The 20,035-nt window shown below is 33.0% G+C and overlaps 1 protein-coding gene across 1 annotated transcript in view; it reads right to left on the bottom strand.

Moving 5' to 3' along the window:
• LOC143083571 (uncharacterized) overlaps window positions 1–20,035 on the bottom strand; it is a 76,465-nt gene that overhangs the window by 43,093 nt on the left and 13,337 nt on the right. The window contains exons 4-8 of the mRNA XM_076259835.1: window positions 5,239–5,337; window positions 4,475–4,783; window positions 3,549–3,724; window positions 2,345–2,519; window positions 1,374–1,613 (exon numbers count right to left, since the gene is read on the bottom strand). Of these exons, the coding sequence (XP_076115950.1) occupies window positions 1,374–1,613; window positions 2,345–2,519; window positions 3,549–3,724; window positions 4,475–4,783; window positions 5,239–5,337 (999 nt within the window). The remainder of the gene's footprint in view (window positions 1–1,373; window positions 1,614–2,344; window positions 2,520–3,548; window positions 3,725–4,474; window positions 4,784–5,238; window positions 5,338–20,035) is intronic.

The following is a 20,035-nucleotide window of genomic DNA, read 5'->3' as shown; positions in this document are numbered from 1 at the left end:
CTTGTAACATAAATTGTATTTTTTCTTTTGATGTTTTAATGCAATAATTCGCTTAAAAAGTGTGTTTACGGAAGACCATGGTATATTATATGCAAATTGGTGTTGTACCATACTTTGCTAATTAAATATGCAACTCAACTAGAATCCAAAGGAACGAAGGGGGAGCTTAGCTATGGTACAAAATATTCATGTTCATGTTATTCCATGGTTGAAGCTCCACCCTTTTTTTTTTAAAGGTAAAAAAACAATCAACAAATTGAAATTCCATGAATATAAAGTATAAAATACGTCTTAGACAAACAGATTAAAGGAAGAACTGAAGGATGACCTGACAAAGTGCAAAGTATAGTAACTTTTGGTTTCTCAGATAAATATGCAACTCAACTAGAATCCAAAGGAACGAAGGGGGAGCTTAGCTATGGTACAAAATATTCATGTTCATGTTATTCCATGGTTGAAGCTCCACCCTTTTTTTTTTAAAGGTATCTGCCTCGGAAATATTTGGGAAACCGAAAAACGTAAAGGGTCAAAAGATCTTCATTTGTTTTCATTTATAACAAAAACAATAAATCATGTGTACCACATCTTAAGAATCTTTTTCAAACTATATAGGATTGTTACGAGTTGCCTTAATTTTGGAAAATTACTAAAAGTTCCTTCTTTCAGTTCTGAAAATAAAAAAAATAAATGTAATACTACAATGTACTACCATTTCCTTTACGAAAATTCAATTAAATTGCGAATAAAAAAAGGGGGGTGTTAATTAAAGAAAAAGGAATAAATATCGGCTACACGTGAAAAAAAACATGTTTCTTTTTGTGATCAAATAGGGTACACTATCTACGCTCCCTAGATCCGCCACTGTTTAGTGTTTTATTATTAAATTTGTGTTTGAATAAATAAACTAACAATCCAATTACTAAAATAACGGAAGAAGCAGTTTGTACGAAAACTTTAAATGTATAAATATGATAAATATGCAATTTCAATGAGATAAACAACCTGTAAAATATGATTGATTTGTATGATACCTTGAAAACCAAGAAAGAAAAAAAACCAATTCTTACCGTCATTAGAATAATTATTTAATCCTTGTCGCAGAATCCGACATTATTGTTCACTTTGATGATATAATGAAACTACCTGCGTATACGATCATACACGGGCGCAAAACTAAAAAAATCTGGACAATCAGACATTTTCTTTACTTTTTGCAAATTCTGGGGCTCTATTTAATTAATGGAATACAAGCAATTACATATTTAAACAAACTCATCCTTCGGATTCGTTTTACTTTGTTTAAATATGTTAACTCGTAAGAACCATGGTACATGTACATGTAGTACTTATTATCATAATTGTAACTATATTACCGCATTCTGGAATATCACAGCTTTCAAATTCATCACCAATGTAGCAACCAGGGGGAGTTTTCAATCCAAAATCGATTTTCCTACAGTAATTTTCTTCAAATTCTCCTATCCATCTGGTGCTTGTAGTAAAATCAATGCTATTATCCTCCCATAAGCTGCAATGCCTCCCTGATTTCGTAATATTTTTGTGACCTTTATATGAAGCTCCGAAGTCAGTCTGGAACACACACTCTCGTTTTCCTGTATCATGACCATAATCATTTTAATCATTGCAATACAATCATTTGACCCACCTGACATTTAAAGAAAGCTTTTGCTGATATCTTAATAGAATTTTCAGAACTACGACTGACCTTAGAAGTGTTTTTTTTTGTTTTTCCTTTTATTGTCTTGTTCGTGTTCTCCTTTATATATCTACACCTCCTTTATTCAAAAAATATTTTATTTTATTTGTCAATGATTAAAGTTGTGATCAGAAAAATTGTAAATAAATCAAACAACTCTCTCATGATCCTCTAAATTAAAAGCAGAAATACACCTATCAACATTTTAGTTAAAGTATGTGGGATTCATTTGTAGGTACATGTACATATATACATCAACTTTGCATGGCCTTCCGTTAAATGATACGTTCGTATATAATGTGTGTCTTTTGTATGAATGGTTTTTTAAGTACTGTTCATACGTATATACACAGTTATATTTAATTTGAGAAAACTTCTTTGTACCTTAAATGCTGGGCAGGCACACGTTTAATAAAAACATGAGAAATTCATTACAATATTTAAAATGATATTATGAAGTGTAAAAAAACGGAAGTTTATTTTGATATTACCATAAAATTGTGACTGAAGATTTTGATCAAATTTTTTGGGTTAAATCATTATATATCTACTAGTATATAAAAAAAACGAGTTTTTCATTTGACTAATGTTTTTGAAATGATTACCAGATTTAAAATAACTACGTACTGAATGGCTCATAGTAACACAAAGGTAGGCCTACATGTCTATGATAAACAGCATGACCGGTAAAATTAGGATGCAATCCATCATATTCAAAGTTAAGATGTTCGTTGACGAGGTAAAAGCCATCCAATGTCCATTTCATGTTATCCACTTCTTGGCATTTTTCAGTAGTTGGCCCCTAAAAAATAACAATAAGTGTATAGCGTTTTCTTTTAAAACTTTTGTTTTTTTTCCAAATCACAAGTTATGTGAATAAAAGGCACCATATGCATGCATTGTTTCGAATCTTATTAGTGTGATTCTGTTCGTACTTGTATTAAATTGGATTAAGAAAATATTTTTTTGCAAATAAGATAACTGTGTTAACCGGTGTTCAAAGTCACAAATCGATAGAGAGAGAAAAAAATCCGGTTAACAAACTAAAACCGAGGGAAACAGTCACTATAAGAGGAAACCAAATGAACAACAGCAAACGTGAAGTGCAACAAAAACAAATGCCAACATACAAAGAAAAGAACTTTTGGTATCAATTTCCAAATTCCTGACTTGATACAGCATATTTTAAGGGGAAAAATTGTGGCTTGAACTGCGTTTAATGGTTGTCCAAACCTCTGGCTTGATGACATTTTTAAAAGGTATTGTTATAATGACAACACTCCGTGAAAGAAATATAGCACATGCACACGCGGGGACATTCATCACAGAGAAACGCACACATAAATAATATAATATTCGACACAAAATGCAAAACAGAACAACAACGAACACAAAACATACTACACTAAAAAATGCAAAACAGAACAACAACGAACACAAAACATACTACACTAAAACATGTTTGTTCAAACTATTAATCAGCTCATTAGTTCCAGGGATTTTGGGAGATGTCTTTAGACATTATGTAATAAACATAAAAATGGTTTCTTTGACTAGAATTCTGCACAGGCATTATTCGTTGACAACGAAAATGATTCAATTGAAATTCTACCAAAGATTAACTTTTTTTTTTTTTAATTTCTATATGTAGAAATGACCAGACACGAAAAGATGATACAGACATGACGCATGCTAGTGGTTTTCACCATGTGCCAACCGTTTTATAAAGAGATAACAAAAGGCAAGTTGTTGAGCATTAGTTATATTTTAGATAGAATCATTTTCTATATCTATAGATACAAAAAATTTATAATTTATAATTTATACATACCAAAAACAAAATAAAAGGGAAGTCGTGTGGCAATTGTATAGGTTCATCGGCGTTTCCGTCTTCTCTACAACAATACATTAAAGTCAGGTCTGTAGAATTGTCTATTTTTAAATCAGTTAGATCTCCTCCTAAGTCGTAAGTATAACCACGTACTGTCATGCTTCCTTCATTAAAACCTGACGTAATAGATATGGAAATGAAAACAATACTTTGAGCAATGCAGTCGAACCAATAACTTTAATCACATTGTAACAACATTTAATAATGCAACTATCAATCTTCGGATCTATGAAATATTTAACGTTTTAAACTGTTTGCGTCTAAAAACATTTTCGAATGCTTTTTGTATCGTTCAAACACAGATTCTGAAGATAAGCCGGTTATAGATGATATGAACATTAAATTTTATTAACAGTTTTTGATGAGGATACAAGTTTGATTATTTTAATGGTAAGAATTGTTACTTAATTTTATCGAAAATGTATTCCTTTAATGTTTGGAACATTATTGTTTTTAATTTATATTATTTATGGATATACGATTGAGACGAGTTAACTAAGATACAAAGGAGGTTTGTGTTAATATATGAGGTTAGGAAAGTTTTTGCCATGTCTTTAAATCAAGGAAAATGTGACACAATCATAGAGACGTTTTGAATTACATTCTTCTATGGGTATATGTCTAGATGACGTACGTATTCTCAATTTCCTCTTTTTTTCAACAAGACATGGTCCTTATAGTTGCTGCATAATAATCTAAATAGAGCTAATCTTTTATAATTTCAGGGACCACATAAAAAAATAGTATAAGCGTTGCTATTATTTTTCAGTAAAAGTAAACAAATGTTAAAAACATAATTTTCCCATGTAGTTGTTTTTGTCTGATGCACTTAATAGGAATGACATTGTTACTTTTAATAGTATTACCTATCGGACACATGTCATTAGCTTTGTATATGCAATAATTTCCAACTGGCCATGACTTATTAGCTGCTGCTGTAGTGGTTGAGTTCATTATACAAAAATTAATCTGAATAGCTTGCTGTGTGTACGGACCAAGGATATGGGGTTCGAATGTATACGAGTCAAGATCATTCCAAAACATATTCCTTGATTTCGGCAGCAGTGTCATGTTGACATATCCCGACATCCATCCGTAGTCGACGTCTTCTGGACAGCCAAACATAGATGTATGGAGTGCATAATTTCCACCAGGCCACCTGGTTGGCTTCATTTCTAAATCATTTTCAATGATATGTAAAGGTTAATTAAACAATACAACTGCATTCTTTTAAAAAAAAATTAAATGAGCTCGTAGTTACATAATTTTTAGTTAGAATATTAAATTACATTGTACAAAAGACCTAAATGAGTTACTGTAATGCACAGGGGATTATACAAACGAACATGTTCGACTTTATTTCATCCAAAAAATTCTAGTTAATAACGTGCAATAGACAGACATAGCATTAGGATATAGGAAATTGTTGCAGACTGTGTTCTGTATACTTCTCCATATATGAACGTCACACATTGTAATTTTGCAATGGAAACATTAATTGTTTGAAACTAAATTCAGGATATCAAAGCGGCAGTACAGCATCTGTAGAAATACCTTTACTTTAAAAAGAGTATTTAAAACTTACAATAAAGCAGATGGCTATCAAGTGTTTTAAATCTGTTAACCATACCTGTTTCACAAAACAGCCCAGAAAAGGGAGATAAACAGCTACAAGTACATGTTTCAAGTAAGAGAGTTCCTTTGTTATAACATTTCACAGCAGGACAATCTAAAATGCAATCATCATAATTTGTAAAATCTGCAGATTCGTTTTCAAATTTCCATACTTAAATTGATCCTTATCTATAGCAACTGATTTTTTTTATTTCTAGGGATGTAATTCAGAAAGTAAAAAATATAACGACAGGTTTATTATATTTCTATTGATGAAAATTTATCGCATAATTTATCATCAAGGTAACAGTAAGTTTTGTTGAATTAAGGAACAACATGAAAACATTTAATTATAGTAATACTAGAGTCTGTTTCACAAAAAAAACTTACGACTAAGATTGACCGTATGTCATGGACATTTCAGTACGATTACTTCGATGAAGAAGTCAAACATATAAAGATGAAGAGCATTAAGGACCATACAGGTTGATTAGACGTAACAATCCAGAAACAAGTCTACTTTTAACTTTGTGTTATTGGTACCAATAGGAACACCTACAACATATCGACAATTTATATTGCCAAAGTGTACAAAAACATATATTTTTTGTGCAGAAGCAGCGCATTGACAGCTTGTACCATTTCAATAAATTTCAAATAAGTTAATCTAGCATCTTAACATTATTTTAAATATACGTATACGTCCTGCTCAGCAAATACGTCAACATCGTGTTCCATATCAATACAGTTTCATTTTTCTGTTTCTGATTAATACATAGATTTCGCGGAAACAATTTATACAGTAATGCCACCAAAATCTACTAGAACACTTGGGCGTGGTGGAAGGGGTTACTCTGATAATAACGGATCCTGATCAAGCAGAAATGTCGGGCCGACTCATCCAACATAAATTACAACCTATTGCTGGTCCACAAAGCTCAAATGACGACATTTAAATGAACGATAGCAGAAGATATGACACAGATGTGTCAATAGATATAGGGAGATATGGTATGAGTGGCAATGAGACAACTCTCCATCGAAGTGACAATTTATAAATGTGAATCATTATACTGCCTTCAACATGGAGCCTTAGTTGGCTCACGCCAAACAGCAAAATATAAAGGGCTAATAAATTTCTTGTGTAAACCATTCAAACGGAAAAACCAACAGGATAATCTATATAAAAACGAGAAGCATGGATGGGCCGTTAGAGAAAATGGACAAGAAGTCATATTACATACAGACAAACAAAACCTAGAGAGATTTAATATATTTTATGTGAAAATGACAATGCGAATGATTGTCGTGGTATGCACGTGGTAAGGTCGTACATGTAAGAAGAGCGTGGTGAGGATGGCAAGGGCGTTCTAGAATCGTACTATGGTCTTGCACAACGGTGAGAACGTGATGGTCGTAGTGAGGTCGTACTGTTCAACGTCACTGTGAGATCGTAACGCAGTCTCTCCGAATAGAAACACACTTTCGCTACGCTCTCGCTACGATGTTACAGCCTGACGTTATCGAATAACGTTCACACAACCCGCTGCATTGGCTTATATATAAGCGGGTTTTGTGTGACATTTTTAACGGTAACTTTCCCTAGATGCAGAATGCCGAGAGTTTTGATGCAATACGTAGCGGATTGTTTTATCGTTTTCCGGCAATCATTCTGCTCATTGTTTTACTTTTTAAATATTTTGTTTCTTTGATAATTTAGCATCTGCACGCTTTATCTATATATGTTCTGTTATGGTCACAGTTTTATCACTTTATTTTTGTTCTTGGTATAGATATAGGAAGATGTGGTGTGAGTGCCAATGAGACAAATCTCCATCCAAATAACAATTTATAAAAGTAAACCTTGGTTTATTGTTGCAATAAGTACTTATTCATGATTCACGCCGTATCCCCATGAAATTTTGTTTTGAAAGTAGAAATCTAATTTATAGAAGCTGAGGATGATGTGTGAAAAAAAAACCGGGGAATTTTACAACTATTAATTCGTTTTAAAATGGTCATCAAAAACACCGCTCGGACAAAATTGAAATTTATTTGGATGAGAATACGGATATAATTAGGGGGAAAAGCATAATAAAAGCAGACGTTGAAAATCATACAGAAAATAGTTTGTTTGTATGGAATGTAAAAAAAGTGGTTATTTAGCCGAATAACTTGTCCTGTGTACCATGTGTAAACAGTCTCTGAAATTCATTGGTCTGTACAGGGTAAATTCGATTTAGTTTTGGAAATATTTTAAAATACAGTGCCAGTTTTGTAATCGTATAAACCAGGTCTACTCAGGACGGACAGCAACATCGGAATGAAGCATTAGAAAGTTAACGAAGGCTGAAAAATACATGGGTACTTGGTTCGGCAGAAATAGAATAACAAATTTCAGGTTCCGTTACAGTCTGAATAAAGCCAGCCCCGAGTTGATAATTGGGGCTGGATGTAGTCAGACCGGTTCCGTGTTCCCTGATTCCGTTATATTTTTTTCTCGAAATTTACATGCAAACGACTGACTTTTTATTATTCAAACGGCAAGAGACTGTGAAAAAGCTAGATCTTGAAATCATGTAGATTTTATATTCTTAAAACTTTTTCTCTTCTCTAGAAAATTCAAACCATAATGAAATATAAGGAGATGCATAAAATTTCCAATTAATCAACTTTCCACCAAATATGAAATGACATTGCTACTACATTTCAGATTTCCAAATTACCATTCCATTATATGAACTGCATATTCAAAAATATGCATTGTCACCAAATTACTTGTAGAGCACGTATCATCATATTGTTTAACATTTGTCCGTTCGATCGTTAATCCCGCACTTAGTATATATAGGGTTAATTCGACTTATTATTTAGGATTACAGTCGTTTTGGTTCAGCTTTAAAACTATGTACCTGGTGTTACTATTCATATTATAAGTCCGCATATCGTCTGGATTTTCTTTTTTGTTTCATGACAGGTTGCTGGCTTAGGCATTTTGATAAAATACAAAGGCACTCAGAGTACAGACTCAGGCTTACATCTGATACAGGTTGAATTTCAAGCTGTAACTTTTAAATTTTGCAGTTGTTTTACTTATATAAAGAATGCATATATAATCTCAAGATTTGTTATGTAAATATTTTTTTACAAATGACAGAATGTCGAAATTTGTGAAATTTTGCATACAGTTTGCTAACCCGAATTATTCAGTCCCTCCCCGTAATCGATCTCTCCTACTTACTTCATGTAGTAAGCGGAATATATCGCATAGACTGAATTATTCGGGTTAACTGACAGTTTGCAAGGTTTGTCCGACTTGCTGAGCAAACAAGTAACACATTTACACCACGCAGAGTACACTATACTACATGTATTGTATGTACCAAGTCAAGAATATGACAGCCGTTTATCATTCTTTTGATGTTTTTCAGCTTTTGATTTCGTCATTTGATAAGGGATTATTTCGTTTTGAATTTTTCTTGGAGTTTTGTTATTTTATTTTTTGGAATGTGTATTTTATCAGGATCATTTTTTTTCCTCATAATTTTCACAAATAACAGAATGTTTAGTCTTTTTTATCTGGTGCATCAAATGTGTCTTTTATAAACAACTGTTTTCAAAATTGTATTGTATCGTCCCGAACATACATGAACTATTTGCCACTGAACGTTAAACAACCATCAAACCGAGAAATTAAAAAAATTGTTAAATGAATCAATTTTTTTTATAAAATACTATATTTCTGCATCACGGGATGCAGTGATGATACCACCATTGTCTAATATGATGGAGTTAAAAATCAGTAATTCGGATGAATCTCACGTGAAATGTTTCATTTAATTTTCACGTAAACTTAAGAAAAGTCTGAAGGTATTTTTTATGGTTTTAATCAAATTTTAGAACAAAGATATCATTTTAATAATTTTATTTCAAATATTTACGTGAAGTTAACGTGTACAAAATTCCAGTGATTTATGCATGAACTATTATCATAAGATTCACATGGAACCATTTCACGCAAGTTTCAAGTATATTCTCGTTTGATGTGAAAATCAGACGATATCAATATTAATTCATATGAGTGAAATTCCTTGTGCAGGACGAAATAAAATTATATCTGATTCAGTAGAATTTTTTATTAACCAACTTACTACAATATGTATAGAAATGCCCATGCTTTATAAAGGGAAAATTTCAACATCTGGTCATTATGAACGGAAAAATTGCTACAGCCAGTCATTACGAAATCTCAGTCATGCATTACGAAATATCAGTCATGCATTACGAAATCACACCCGTGCATTACGAAATCACAGTCATGCATTATGAACAGATGAAACGGGACATCGATTAAATCAAAATGTCGTTTATTTCTTTAAATAAGTGTGACATTTTTTTATTTTTTTTTAAACTTAATATCATAAAAACAAGTTTAAATGATGTTCATTCACATTGTTTTGTAACGACTTGAAACGGAAATATTGCACAGCCTTTTTCGAGTACGACTTTCGATTATTATCACTGTTTCATTTCCGTTGTTCAATCCTCAGATTGCAGACTAAAGAATAGTTAAACTGTCTGATTTATTCTTCCCAGCTACTTTTTATTTGCTAGATGAAATGAATTTTAATAGCATAAAATTAAGTACTTGGATGAGAAATCAGAAATTACATCTGACAGTCACAATGTTGACCAAAATTCCATGCGAAATTGAATGCGAAAAGACAAGTAGAAGTTCAGCTATGAAAAAATTTTCCTGTATCTTCTTCACGGTAAGTTTCCTACTCTTTGTTTAATCGAAGAATTAAAACAATTTAATAAAAATGTTATGAAACGGGCTTTTCTGTATTGGTCCTGTTGTAGTTTGTGGATAGCTGTATAATATTTTGGATCCGAGACTCGAAGACTGTTCTTGAATGAAGATACCTTTATAGTTGGTTAATAAAAGTATCAATATATGGACTTTTTCATATTGGCCCTGTAACATGCCCTTGATATTAATAATGGCCTCGGACAGTTGTAATGGCCCTCGGCGTTGCCTCAGGGCCATTACAACCATCCTTGGCCATTATTAACACCTCGGGCATGTTACAGGGCAAATATGAAAAAGTCCATACATTAATACTATAATATTGCATTACTAGGAACTTCACAACAGTCGACAGGGGAAATGAAAATAAAATATACTCATTCAGATCCCGACACATATTTTTTTTCTCCATTTCTCTGAGAAGGAATAACGTTATATTTTTGGTCAAATTCTAGGCCTATCGATCAACTTTGAAGCCATTTATTTCAAAAACAAGGATGGTGACATATGAGTTTCTATACGTGTATGGATTCACTATGCAATCCTGGATATTATGTTAGTTTTTTGTTTTTCTCCGTATATAAGAAATAGCCATCCATTCGAAAATCTAAAAAGGTAAGCCGAAAAAAAGACATTTCCCCTATATACCTAAGAAAATTTGTCGCCAAAATTGACGTTTTCATATGAAAATTACAAATAAACAAAAATGGTGACCCCCATTTTTTATTACATATTCCGATGTAACTCGATTCAAAGTACACGTATGCCAAAAATTTTGGAAATCGGGAGATATGCCATTCGGTATCGTGTTACCTTAATACGACCTTAGTGCGCTCTCACTACGCTTCTACTACGACCTGATTTCGCAACGACTGCACCACGATTGTTTTGAACATGTTCAAAGTTGGCCACGCTCGTCACGATCTTGAAGACCTCACCACGACTGTGATACGACCTTACTGCGATCTACACGATCGCACTACGATTATCAAAATTTGGATTTTTTCCACGGATCGTAGTGTGATCGGATGCCTAGTGGGACTGCGGTACTTAGTATTATTGAGAACGGTTTAATATATGCTGCATCGTTTGCAGATTTTGAGCGGAAACTACTTAAGCTGCCATCCAATCCGCCTTCCTTCGGATGATGATCCAATAACATACTAGTAGCTCCCCCCACCAAAGCGTCCAAAACCTGCCATAAAACCTCCAACTCAATCACCACAATTCTTTTTTATAACCCATTTAAAATGATAAAAGTTCATGCTTATGCTATATATCATGAAAGCTATAACGATGTCATTTTACCAATTTTAAATGTATTTCTGATAATTTAAAAACATTATTCATGACCATGAAGCTAGGTTCACACTGCCGATCAGATCAACTCGATGAACCCGATTATCCAAATTTTCACGACCAAGCTCAACTAAATTCTTGATCGGGCCTGTTTACGACTTCTACCCGATCGCCATCCGACTGCACTCGACGATTCACGACCCCATCAGGATTTCATCCCGACAACAAAATGAATACTTATTCGATAACTCCGATCAATTCACGATCTTTACACGATCTTTACTCGACTAGCTAGACCAAATCATTTTTTTCACGATCTCAGTCTTATCTCGACCAGACCAGATCGACCTTATCGTATATGGGTCGTAAGGATAATCGGGAATTGGTCGCGTATGCACAATTTTAGTATAAAAACGTCAGAAACTTTTATTCCCCGCCGCTTTGGAGTGGGCATTACGTGTTACCCTTAAGTAAAGACATGTACTGTACATAGAGGAATTTGTGTACAGTTAAATATGATGTTGCTAATATATTTTTGTGGAGACAGAGTTATGAGAGTTAAACAGATCTGCACAAACGTTTAGAGAATCGTGACGTCACGAAGGTCTAATGGCTGCCTAAAAAATTTACGATCATTCAATGCAGGATTATTATCTATTTCCGTTGATCACAGGACTCTTAAAGTGTTGAAATTATTTTCTAAAGCATCGTTTAACATTGTTCGAAGTTATTTGTTATTACTGGACACTCCTATAGTGTATTCTACATTTGAGACGAGTTGCAGTGGTCCGTTGTGGATGTTGTTTTTTAGGAAAACTCGATTCGTGATTTACGATGTATTTTACTGTTTGATAGACTTCAAAATGTATAACGGTATGGTAAATTTTACTATTTGTTATCAATATTAACATTTTTATTGTAACAAAAGACAAATGAAGCAAAATTTATAAATCAAAACCATGTTCATCACGTCATATCAGAAAGCCCGCGAAAACAACGTTAACGTTTTCCTGAACTGTTAGGACATTTTTAAATAATGGAAGTATACATTGATGGAGCATGCAAGAATAACGGCAAGCCATTGGCAAAGGCCAGTTATGGTATATTTTGGGAACCAAATAACATCAAAAATATAAATGGTCCAGTTCCTGAATCTTACAAGCAAACAAACAATACGGGGGAACTGTATGCTGCCGTAAAATGCCTTCAACAAATACACGAAAATCAATTATCAAACATTATCATTAAAACCGACAGTGAATATTTAGTTAGAGGTATAACAAATGACATTGTTTATTGGAAAAGCAACAACTGGAAACTTAAATCTTCCGGAAATGATGTGAAAAACAAAGAACTCTGGTCAGAGATAGATAATTTGTTATCAAATATAAAAGTAACGTGGGCGCACGTTGCTCGTGATTCTGAAATCGGTCAGATTGAAGCCGATAAACTCGCAAAACTTGCTTTAAATATAAAAACGTCTGGAAACGACGTTCAAGCAAATAATAATAGTATCGTGAATGTGTGTAACAACATTGAATGGACCGACGATGAAGAGGAAACTATACCGATGAAGATTACAACCCCGCGTCGAAGTATCTCCACCAATAAATTTCGCAAAAATACTAATAAGGCAAACTCTCCGACTTTCTGTACCATGTCAACACTCAGGAGAATTGAAAGTCTTTTATTGTCAACTTCTGAGGAAGTTTTAAATTTAAATGATGCCCTTAACTGTCATATTGACTCGTCAAACAATCAATTTCAAGAGATGAAAGACAAGTTTGCATCACCGACAAATACGGTTAAAGTTCAAACCAATTCAGCTTTAACCTCCGTCCAAGAAGTTTTTACACAAACACAGCTCATTAAATCGGATATCGATGTAAACAATAAGGCATTTATAAATAAATCCAACAGTTTGTGGGACAAATTAAATGCTGTTTCAAATGAGATTAAATCTGTAAATTTAAAATCATCTCACGTCAACGATTTAACAAAAACTGTGACAGAAACACCAAATCGCAAAAGAGAGGAAAGAATTTCAGCTTCAAATAAACCAATACCTGGAACATACAGCAACGCTGTAAGAAGTGGTTTACCAAGCAGCTCTAATAAGCCAGTTTCTTTAAATAGAACAAATCTAGGTAACAAGCATAATGCTCAAAGTCCTACTTATGTGGAAAAACAAAGGTCACCAATAAATACAAAATACACGGACCGTGAAGTCAACTCTACTTATCCCCATTTTCATCGGTCTTTTGACAAGAAAAACTTATTTCTTATTGGGAGTTCAACTCTTAAAAAGATGTCTCCTAGGAAAATGTCAACTCAACAAATCAATACCAAAGTAAAGACTATCCGGGGAGGACGGATCAGAGACATTGAAGATTGCCTAATTCAGTACATGTCAGAAGGCAGACTTGATTGTGTTGATGTTATTGTTATTCATGTGGGCACTAACAATGTATCAGATGGAGACTCTGTTCATGCTATTATGGACGACTTCAAAAATTTGATTTGTACAGTCAGGCAAAGGTTACCAAGAACTAAGCTGGTAATTTCCTCAATTCTACCAAGGCCAACCAATTCTCAAGCTAATCGTACAATTTACAATGTCAATAATCATCTGTTCTCTCTAGAGGAACAACATGTGGAAATTTTGGACAATACTTTAGACTTTCTATATGGAGACCAGCCCAATCTTACTTTATTTGCAGACCTTGTTCACACAAATGTTGCTGGTGCCAAAGTTTTAAGCCACAACATTATCTCCTGCGTCAACAATCTATTTCAATTCTCAAATTGTACATCAGAAACTGAATCAAATTTTCAATCGGTGAGGTCAACAGGGAGGAGATTTATACCATTCAACAACACAACAACTCAAGAACAAAGTGTGTCCAGTCAAACGTACTGGATGTAAATTTAACCAATAACTTTTCCACTACCAGAACATGTAATTCTATTTTAGGAAATATTGTCAGTATTGTTATTTTGTATTTATGTACTGCAACACATATTCTATCATCTAATTCCAAATCATCTCCATTTACAAACCCTTTTATATTTCCACACAAGTCACTTAATATATGTCACTTAAACATCAATCATATATTGCCAAAGTTTTCTGAAATTAAATATTTGCTATCAAAATCTAACACAGATGTGCTGTGTTTAAGTGAAACATTTTTGTCAGATTCTGTCCAAAACAAAGAAATAGATATTAAGGGTTATGATACAAACAGAAAAGACAGAATTGGAAAATCTGGCGGTGGGTTTTTAATTTATATTTCTAACATGTTAACCACAATAAGACGACATGATTTGGAAAATGATGATATAGAATCAATGTGGATCGAAATTATTTTTGTTCATCAAAAACCTATATTAATTGGTAACATTTATAGACCACCAAAAAGTAATGCAGAGTGGGTTACAAAATTTGAATTAATGTTAACAAATGTCGATATTGAAGATAAGGAAATGATTATTTTGGGTGACTTTAATATTAATTTGTCGTCGAGAAAGATTCCAGCTAAATGGTCACATTTAAAAAACATTTTTAACTTGTCTCAAATAGTCTCAGTTCCTACTCGAGTCACACAAACATCTTCCTCTTTGGTAGACCATATCTATAGCAATGAACCACATAATATTCATTTTATATCTGTTCCGAAGTATTCTATCAGTGACCATTATCCAGTATGCATTTCTCACAAAAGAGGGTTAAAATCGAAAAAGAAAATTCATGAATATATTACGTTCAGATCTACTAAACATTTTAATGAAAATGATTTTGTCAATGACATATCACAGTGTTCATTTAATTGTGTATTAGAAATTGATGACCCCGAAGAAGCACTGTTGTCTTTTTTGAATATTTTTACTAAAGTATTAAATCATCATGCTCCACTCATTAAAAAGAGAGTAAAACGTTTGTATCAAAATGAGTGGATGAATGATGAAATTCTAGATAGCATGAGAAAACGTGATTTTTATCATAAGAAAAAAGATATGTATAGTTATAGACTTTGGAGAAATAAAGTCAAATATCTCATCGAAAACTCTAAACAAAATTATTATACCAATATCATAGAACAAAAAAAGAACAACAGCAGTAAATTATGGAAGCACCTACATACTGTCAGCGGTACCGACAATCATACCAGTATAAAAATCATAAGTGATTGTAACAAAAAGGAAATTTTAGAACCAAAAGGCATTGCTGATGTTTTTAATGCTTATTTCACAAATATCACAGATAATCTTAATATAGATCAAAACATCTACAATTCTAGTAGTTGTTTTAACAAACTTGGTGATTTTATATCGGGTCATGTACCAGATGACGTGTATTTTTCTATACCACTTATGAGTTATGATTTTGTGTGTTTACAACTAAAAGCACTAGATGAATCAAAAGCAACAGGCCTTGATACCATAAGTGCAAAATTTTTAAAGATGTCTTCTCATGCTATTTCACTACCACTTTGTCATATTTTTAATTTGAGTATCAAAACATGTATTTTTCCATCCTCATTTAAACTGGCAAAAGTCATACCAGTTTATAAGAACAAAGGCTCAAAACAGGATGTTTTTAATTATAGACCAATTGCAATTTTACCACTAATTTCTAAAATCCTTGAAAAACATGTGAAAACACACTTAGTAAAATATCTTAATAAATACAAGTTATTGTATAGAATGCAGTCAGGCTTTCGTGCAAACCATTCTTGTCAAACTGCTTTAACAGCTTTAATAGATAAATGGCTTAAAGCCATTGATGATGGCGATCTTGTTGGAGCAGTATTTCTAGATCTAGCAAAAGCCTTTGATCTTCTCAATCATGAACTGCTTATTCAAAAATTAAACAAATACAAATTAGCTTATACTTCATTACGTTGGTTTACATCATATTTGGCTGACAGATATCAGAAAGTATCTATTTCAAATACATTTTCAGACGTACAAAAACAAAAAACGGGTGTACCTCAAGGATCCGTATTAGGACCGGTGTTGTTTTTAATTTTTATTAATGATCTTCCTTTGTCTAATCCTAATCATAACACCGATTTATTTGCTGATGATAGCACCATATCAGTCATTGGACAAAACAAAAGTTGCATCAGTCAAAAACTTAATACGGTTTTACAAGATATTTTTCGCTGGTGTGATGACAATAAAATGGCTGTAAATGTATCTAAAACGAAAGCTATATGCATTGGATCTAAACAAAAGCTTTCCGTTACATCAAATGAAAACATTAATCTTGCTTTAAATGGACAACAAATTATAGAAAGTACATGTGAAAAAGTTCTAGGTGTTTTTATTGATGCATCTCTATCTTGGTCTTCTCATATCGATTATATAATCAAAAAAGTTAACTCTTCTTTAGCTTTACTAAAAAGGATAAAGAAATATCTAAATCATAAAGCTAGACAAATGTACTATAACGCTTACGTTTTACCTCACTTAGATTATTGTTGTTCAATATGGGGAAACTGTAATAACTTTCTATTAGATAGTTTACTAAAACTGCAAAAAAGGGCAGCAAGAATAATTTTAGACGAACATGATGACACCAAACCTTCAAGAGAATTATTTCACGAATGTAACATTGTGCCAATCACACAAAGAATACTTTTATCACAAATCATTACTAATGTATAAGGCAAAACATGGCTTAGCTCCAGAATATATGTCCAGTCTTATTGTATCAGCTTCTGCAAACCAAAAATATAATACGAGATTTTCATCCTCAGATAATTTTATTATTCCAAAACCAAATACAGAGTTGTATAAGTCTAGTTTCTCGTACAATGGACCAAAAGTGTGGAATGCTCTTCCTAATTCAATAAAAAAATCAAATACAGTATCCGAATTTAAACATAAATACAAATCTATGTACTTTTAACATTACCATCATATTTTTACTGTAATGCCATATCATAATTGTTTATTGTATTTTAAATTGTACATAATCTTTATTTACCATTATTATTGATGCATTGTTTATTTGTAATGTAATTATTATTGTATTAAGAGAGCCTTATTGAAAATTGGTGTAATCCAAATGAGTTACTCTCTCTAAATAAAGATATTATTATTATTATTATTATTATTATGTGTTCTCGTGTATGGGCGAGAAGAGATCGAAGAGTAGTCGAATGTTGTCGCGAAGGGATCGCGTATGGTCGAGTTGGTCTGGGGTAAAATAAATAAAGAAGTCGCAGTGATTTGGAAGCGATCGGACATTGGTCGAGTCAATCTAGAAATAATCGGACATTAGTCGAGCAAAGGTCGAAATGATCGAGTACTGATCGGAAATTTCGTTGTATTCCGACCAAACTCGATCTCTACATGATCCTTTCTCGATCAATTCGACGGCTACTTGACGAATTCTCGATCTCTTCTCAAGTGACTTGCTTCTCGGTCCTTACTCGATTGTTTTTGACATGTCAAAAATTCTCGAGCAGATTGTCATATCGATGACGAGTAGGGTAGACTATCCCGAACATCCTTGTCGATTGAGTCAGACCAGTCTCCCGATCACGTAATGTGTCTTGATCGGGCTTGATCGAGTTGATCTGATCGGCAGTGTGAACCTAGCTTGAACTTTAACATACATATGTTATAAAGCCTAAAGTGTAATATGTGTTTATAAAGGGAAATAAAGTTGCAACTTTAAAAGTACAAAAAAAATAATAATAATAACGTTATAAGGTTCCGGTGTATCTCCAAGTCACGATCTTAAAAAAAGTCAAATGTTAACGTTAAAAAAAAAATGAGTCAAATTTCATTTAAAAAAATACTAATGACGACGTTTTCTTTAAACAACAAGTAGTCTGCTGTCTAGACAACTGTTTTTAATGCAAATGTATTTATGCAGCTAGTCATTGACATACGCATCGGGGGCATAAGGTTAAATTTAAATCCTGGAAAACAATAAATAATTCAAGGGTTTTAACAGCTACTGCAGTTTCTTTTGTTTCGGATTATCAAGGGATGATCTTCGAGAAGTAGTTACATGTAGCAGCATTGAAATGTCGTTTACACGAACTATAATCTTCCCGTTAAATAACGGATAAATATAAAGTAAACATTGAAATATTATGATGTCATTTTATTTGAATTAAGAACAATGACACATTGTGGAATTCCCAAATGTGTGACCAATGGTGCAAAGGACAAAGAGTCATACATAATTTAATTTGACCAATTACCGTTTAAGTATTTCTAGTTGAAGATAAATTGTCATAATTAAGTTAATTTAATAGATGTACGAAATTGCTGAACGGTTGATTCTTACATTCAGTTGGTTTTATTTTAAAAACATCATATAATTGTTAAGTGAAACGATAAGTCGTATTTGCAAAATTCCCTTACTCCTTCATGACAAATATCTCTGGTGATTTTGCAACATCAGTGGCGGATCCAGAAATTTTCCTAAGTGGGGGCCCACTGACTGACCTAAGAGGGGGCCCGCTCGAGTCACGCTTCAGTGATTCCCTATATAAGAAACCAATTTTTTTCCCAAAAAGGGGGGGGGGGCCCGGGCCCCCTGCCCCCCCCTAAATCCGCCTCTGAACATTTCAGAGTACCACCTGAGTGTATGTTTTTCCCTTAAAATCCTTATTATATATCGGATGACATTTCAAGTAGATGTTGTACTCTGAAGAAACAGACACATTTGAAGCATTATTTAATCTGTTACAATACAATCTGTTACAATACAATTAATTTAAGTTTACGTAACATTTAGTGTGGCAAATATCACGCCTTGATTTGTTCTATTTTGAAAACGTATAGTCTCATCTGGTCGCTTTAATATATATATAGTAATAACATTGTGTTTAGATTAAATGTACAAGTGTTTTGCAAACTATCTTTCAGAAGCTTACAAGTTAAGCTAAAATTGAGAATGGAAACGGAGAATGTGTCAAAGAGACAACAACCCGACCAAGACTAGAAAACAGCAGAATGCCACCAATCATGGTTCCTTTACACAGCGAGAAAATCCCGCACCTGACGGCGGGCTGCAGCTGGTTCCTTCAAACAGTGTATACAAATTGAGTAAAAATGGATGTCACACATTACTCCAAAACATATAAAAGAACTAAAATTACAAGAACATACCAGACCAAAAAATGCAAAAGGATCCTCACTTGGAAGAGGCTCAAAAATGCGAAAACTAATCAATCAGGTGTTTATCATTTTTTTCCTCACATTTAGGTAAATGATTTATTCCAAAAAAAACAAAAATGATTGAAAAGATAGATCATGCTAACAAAACAAAACAAAAAAAAACAAAACAAACAAGAACTATCTATTGAACTGTAGTCATTTCGACCTATTTACATTGTAACCATTATTATATGCGTATCTGAAAGCCCATTATACATTTATCTAACTCCAATCATACGTCTAGTTTTTCTCCTTACTGCTTTACACTCGCAGCCATGCACAGAAAGCGCAAATACCCAAATTTGAATATTTGCTTTGAACAGAGAATCAGGACCCCTTGCACTCAATGCAATCACACCGAGGAGGAATTGTCCACATATACATAATTGGGAGTAAAAGTTTCTTTGTAGGACAAGTAAATGGCAAATACCGTTCGTTTAATCAATATTGTTGACAAAAATAATAAAAGGAACAAATTGACCAACAAACAAGGATATTCTGAATATTGCCCTTTTAC

The sequence above is a fragment of the Mytilus galloprovincialis genome, chromosome 1 (assembly GCF_965363235.1).
Source record: "Mytilus galloprovincialis chromosome 1, xbMytGall1.hap1.1, whole genome shotgun sequence".
In the NCBI taxonomy this organism is placed as follows: Eukaryota; Metazoa; Mollusca; class Bivalvia; order Mytilida; family Mytilidae; genus Mytilus; species Mytilus galloprovincialis.
The sequence above is the reverse complement of the archived record's forward strand: the minus strand, read 5'-3'. Positions and strand labels throughout refer to the sequence as shown.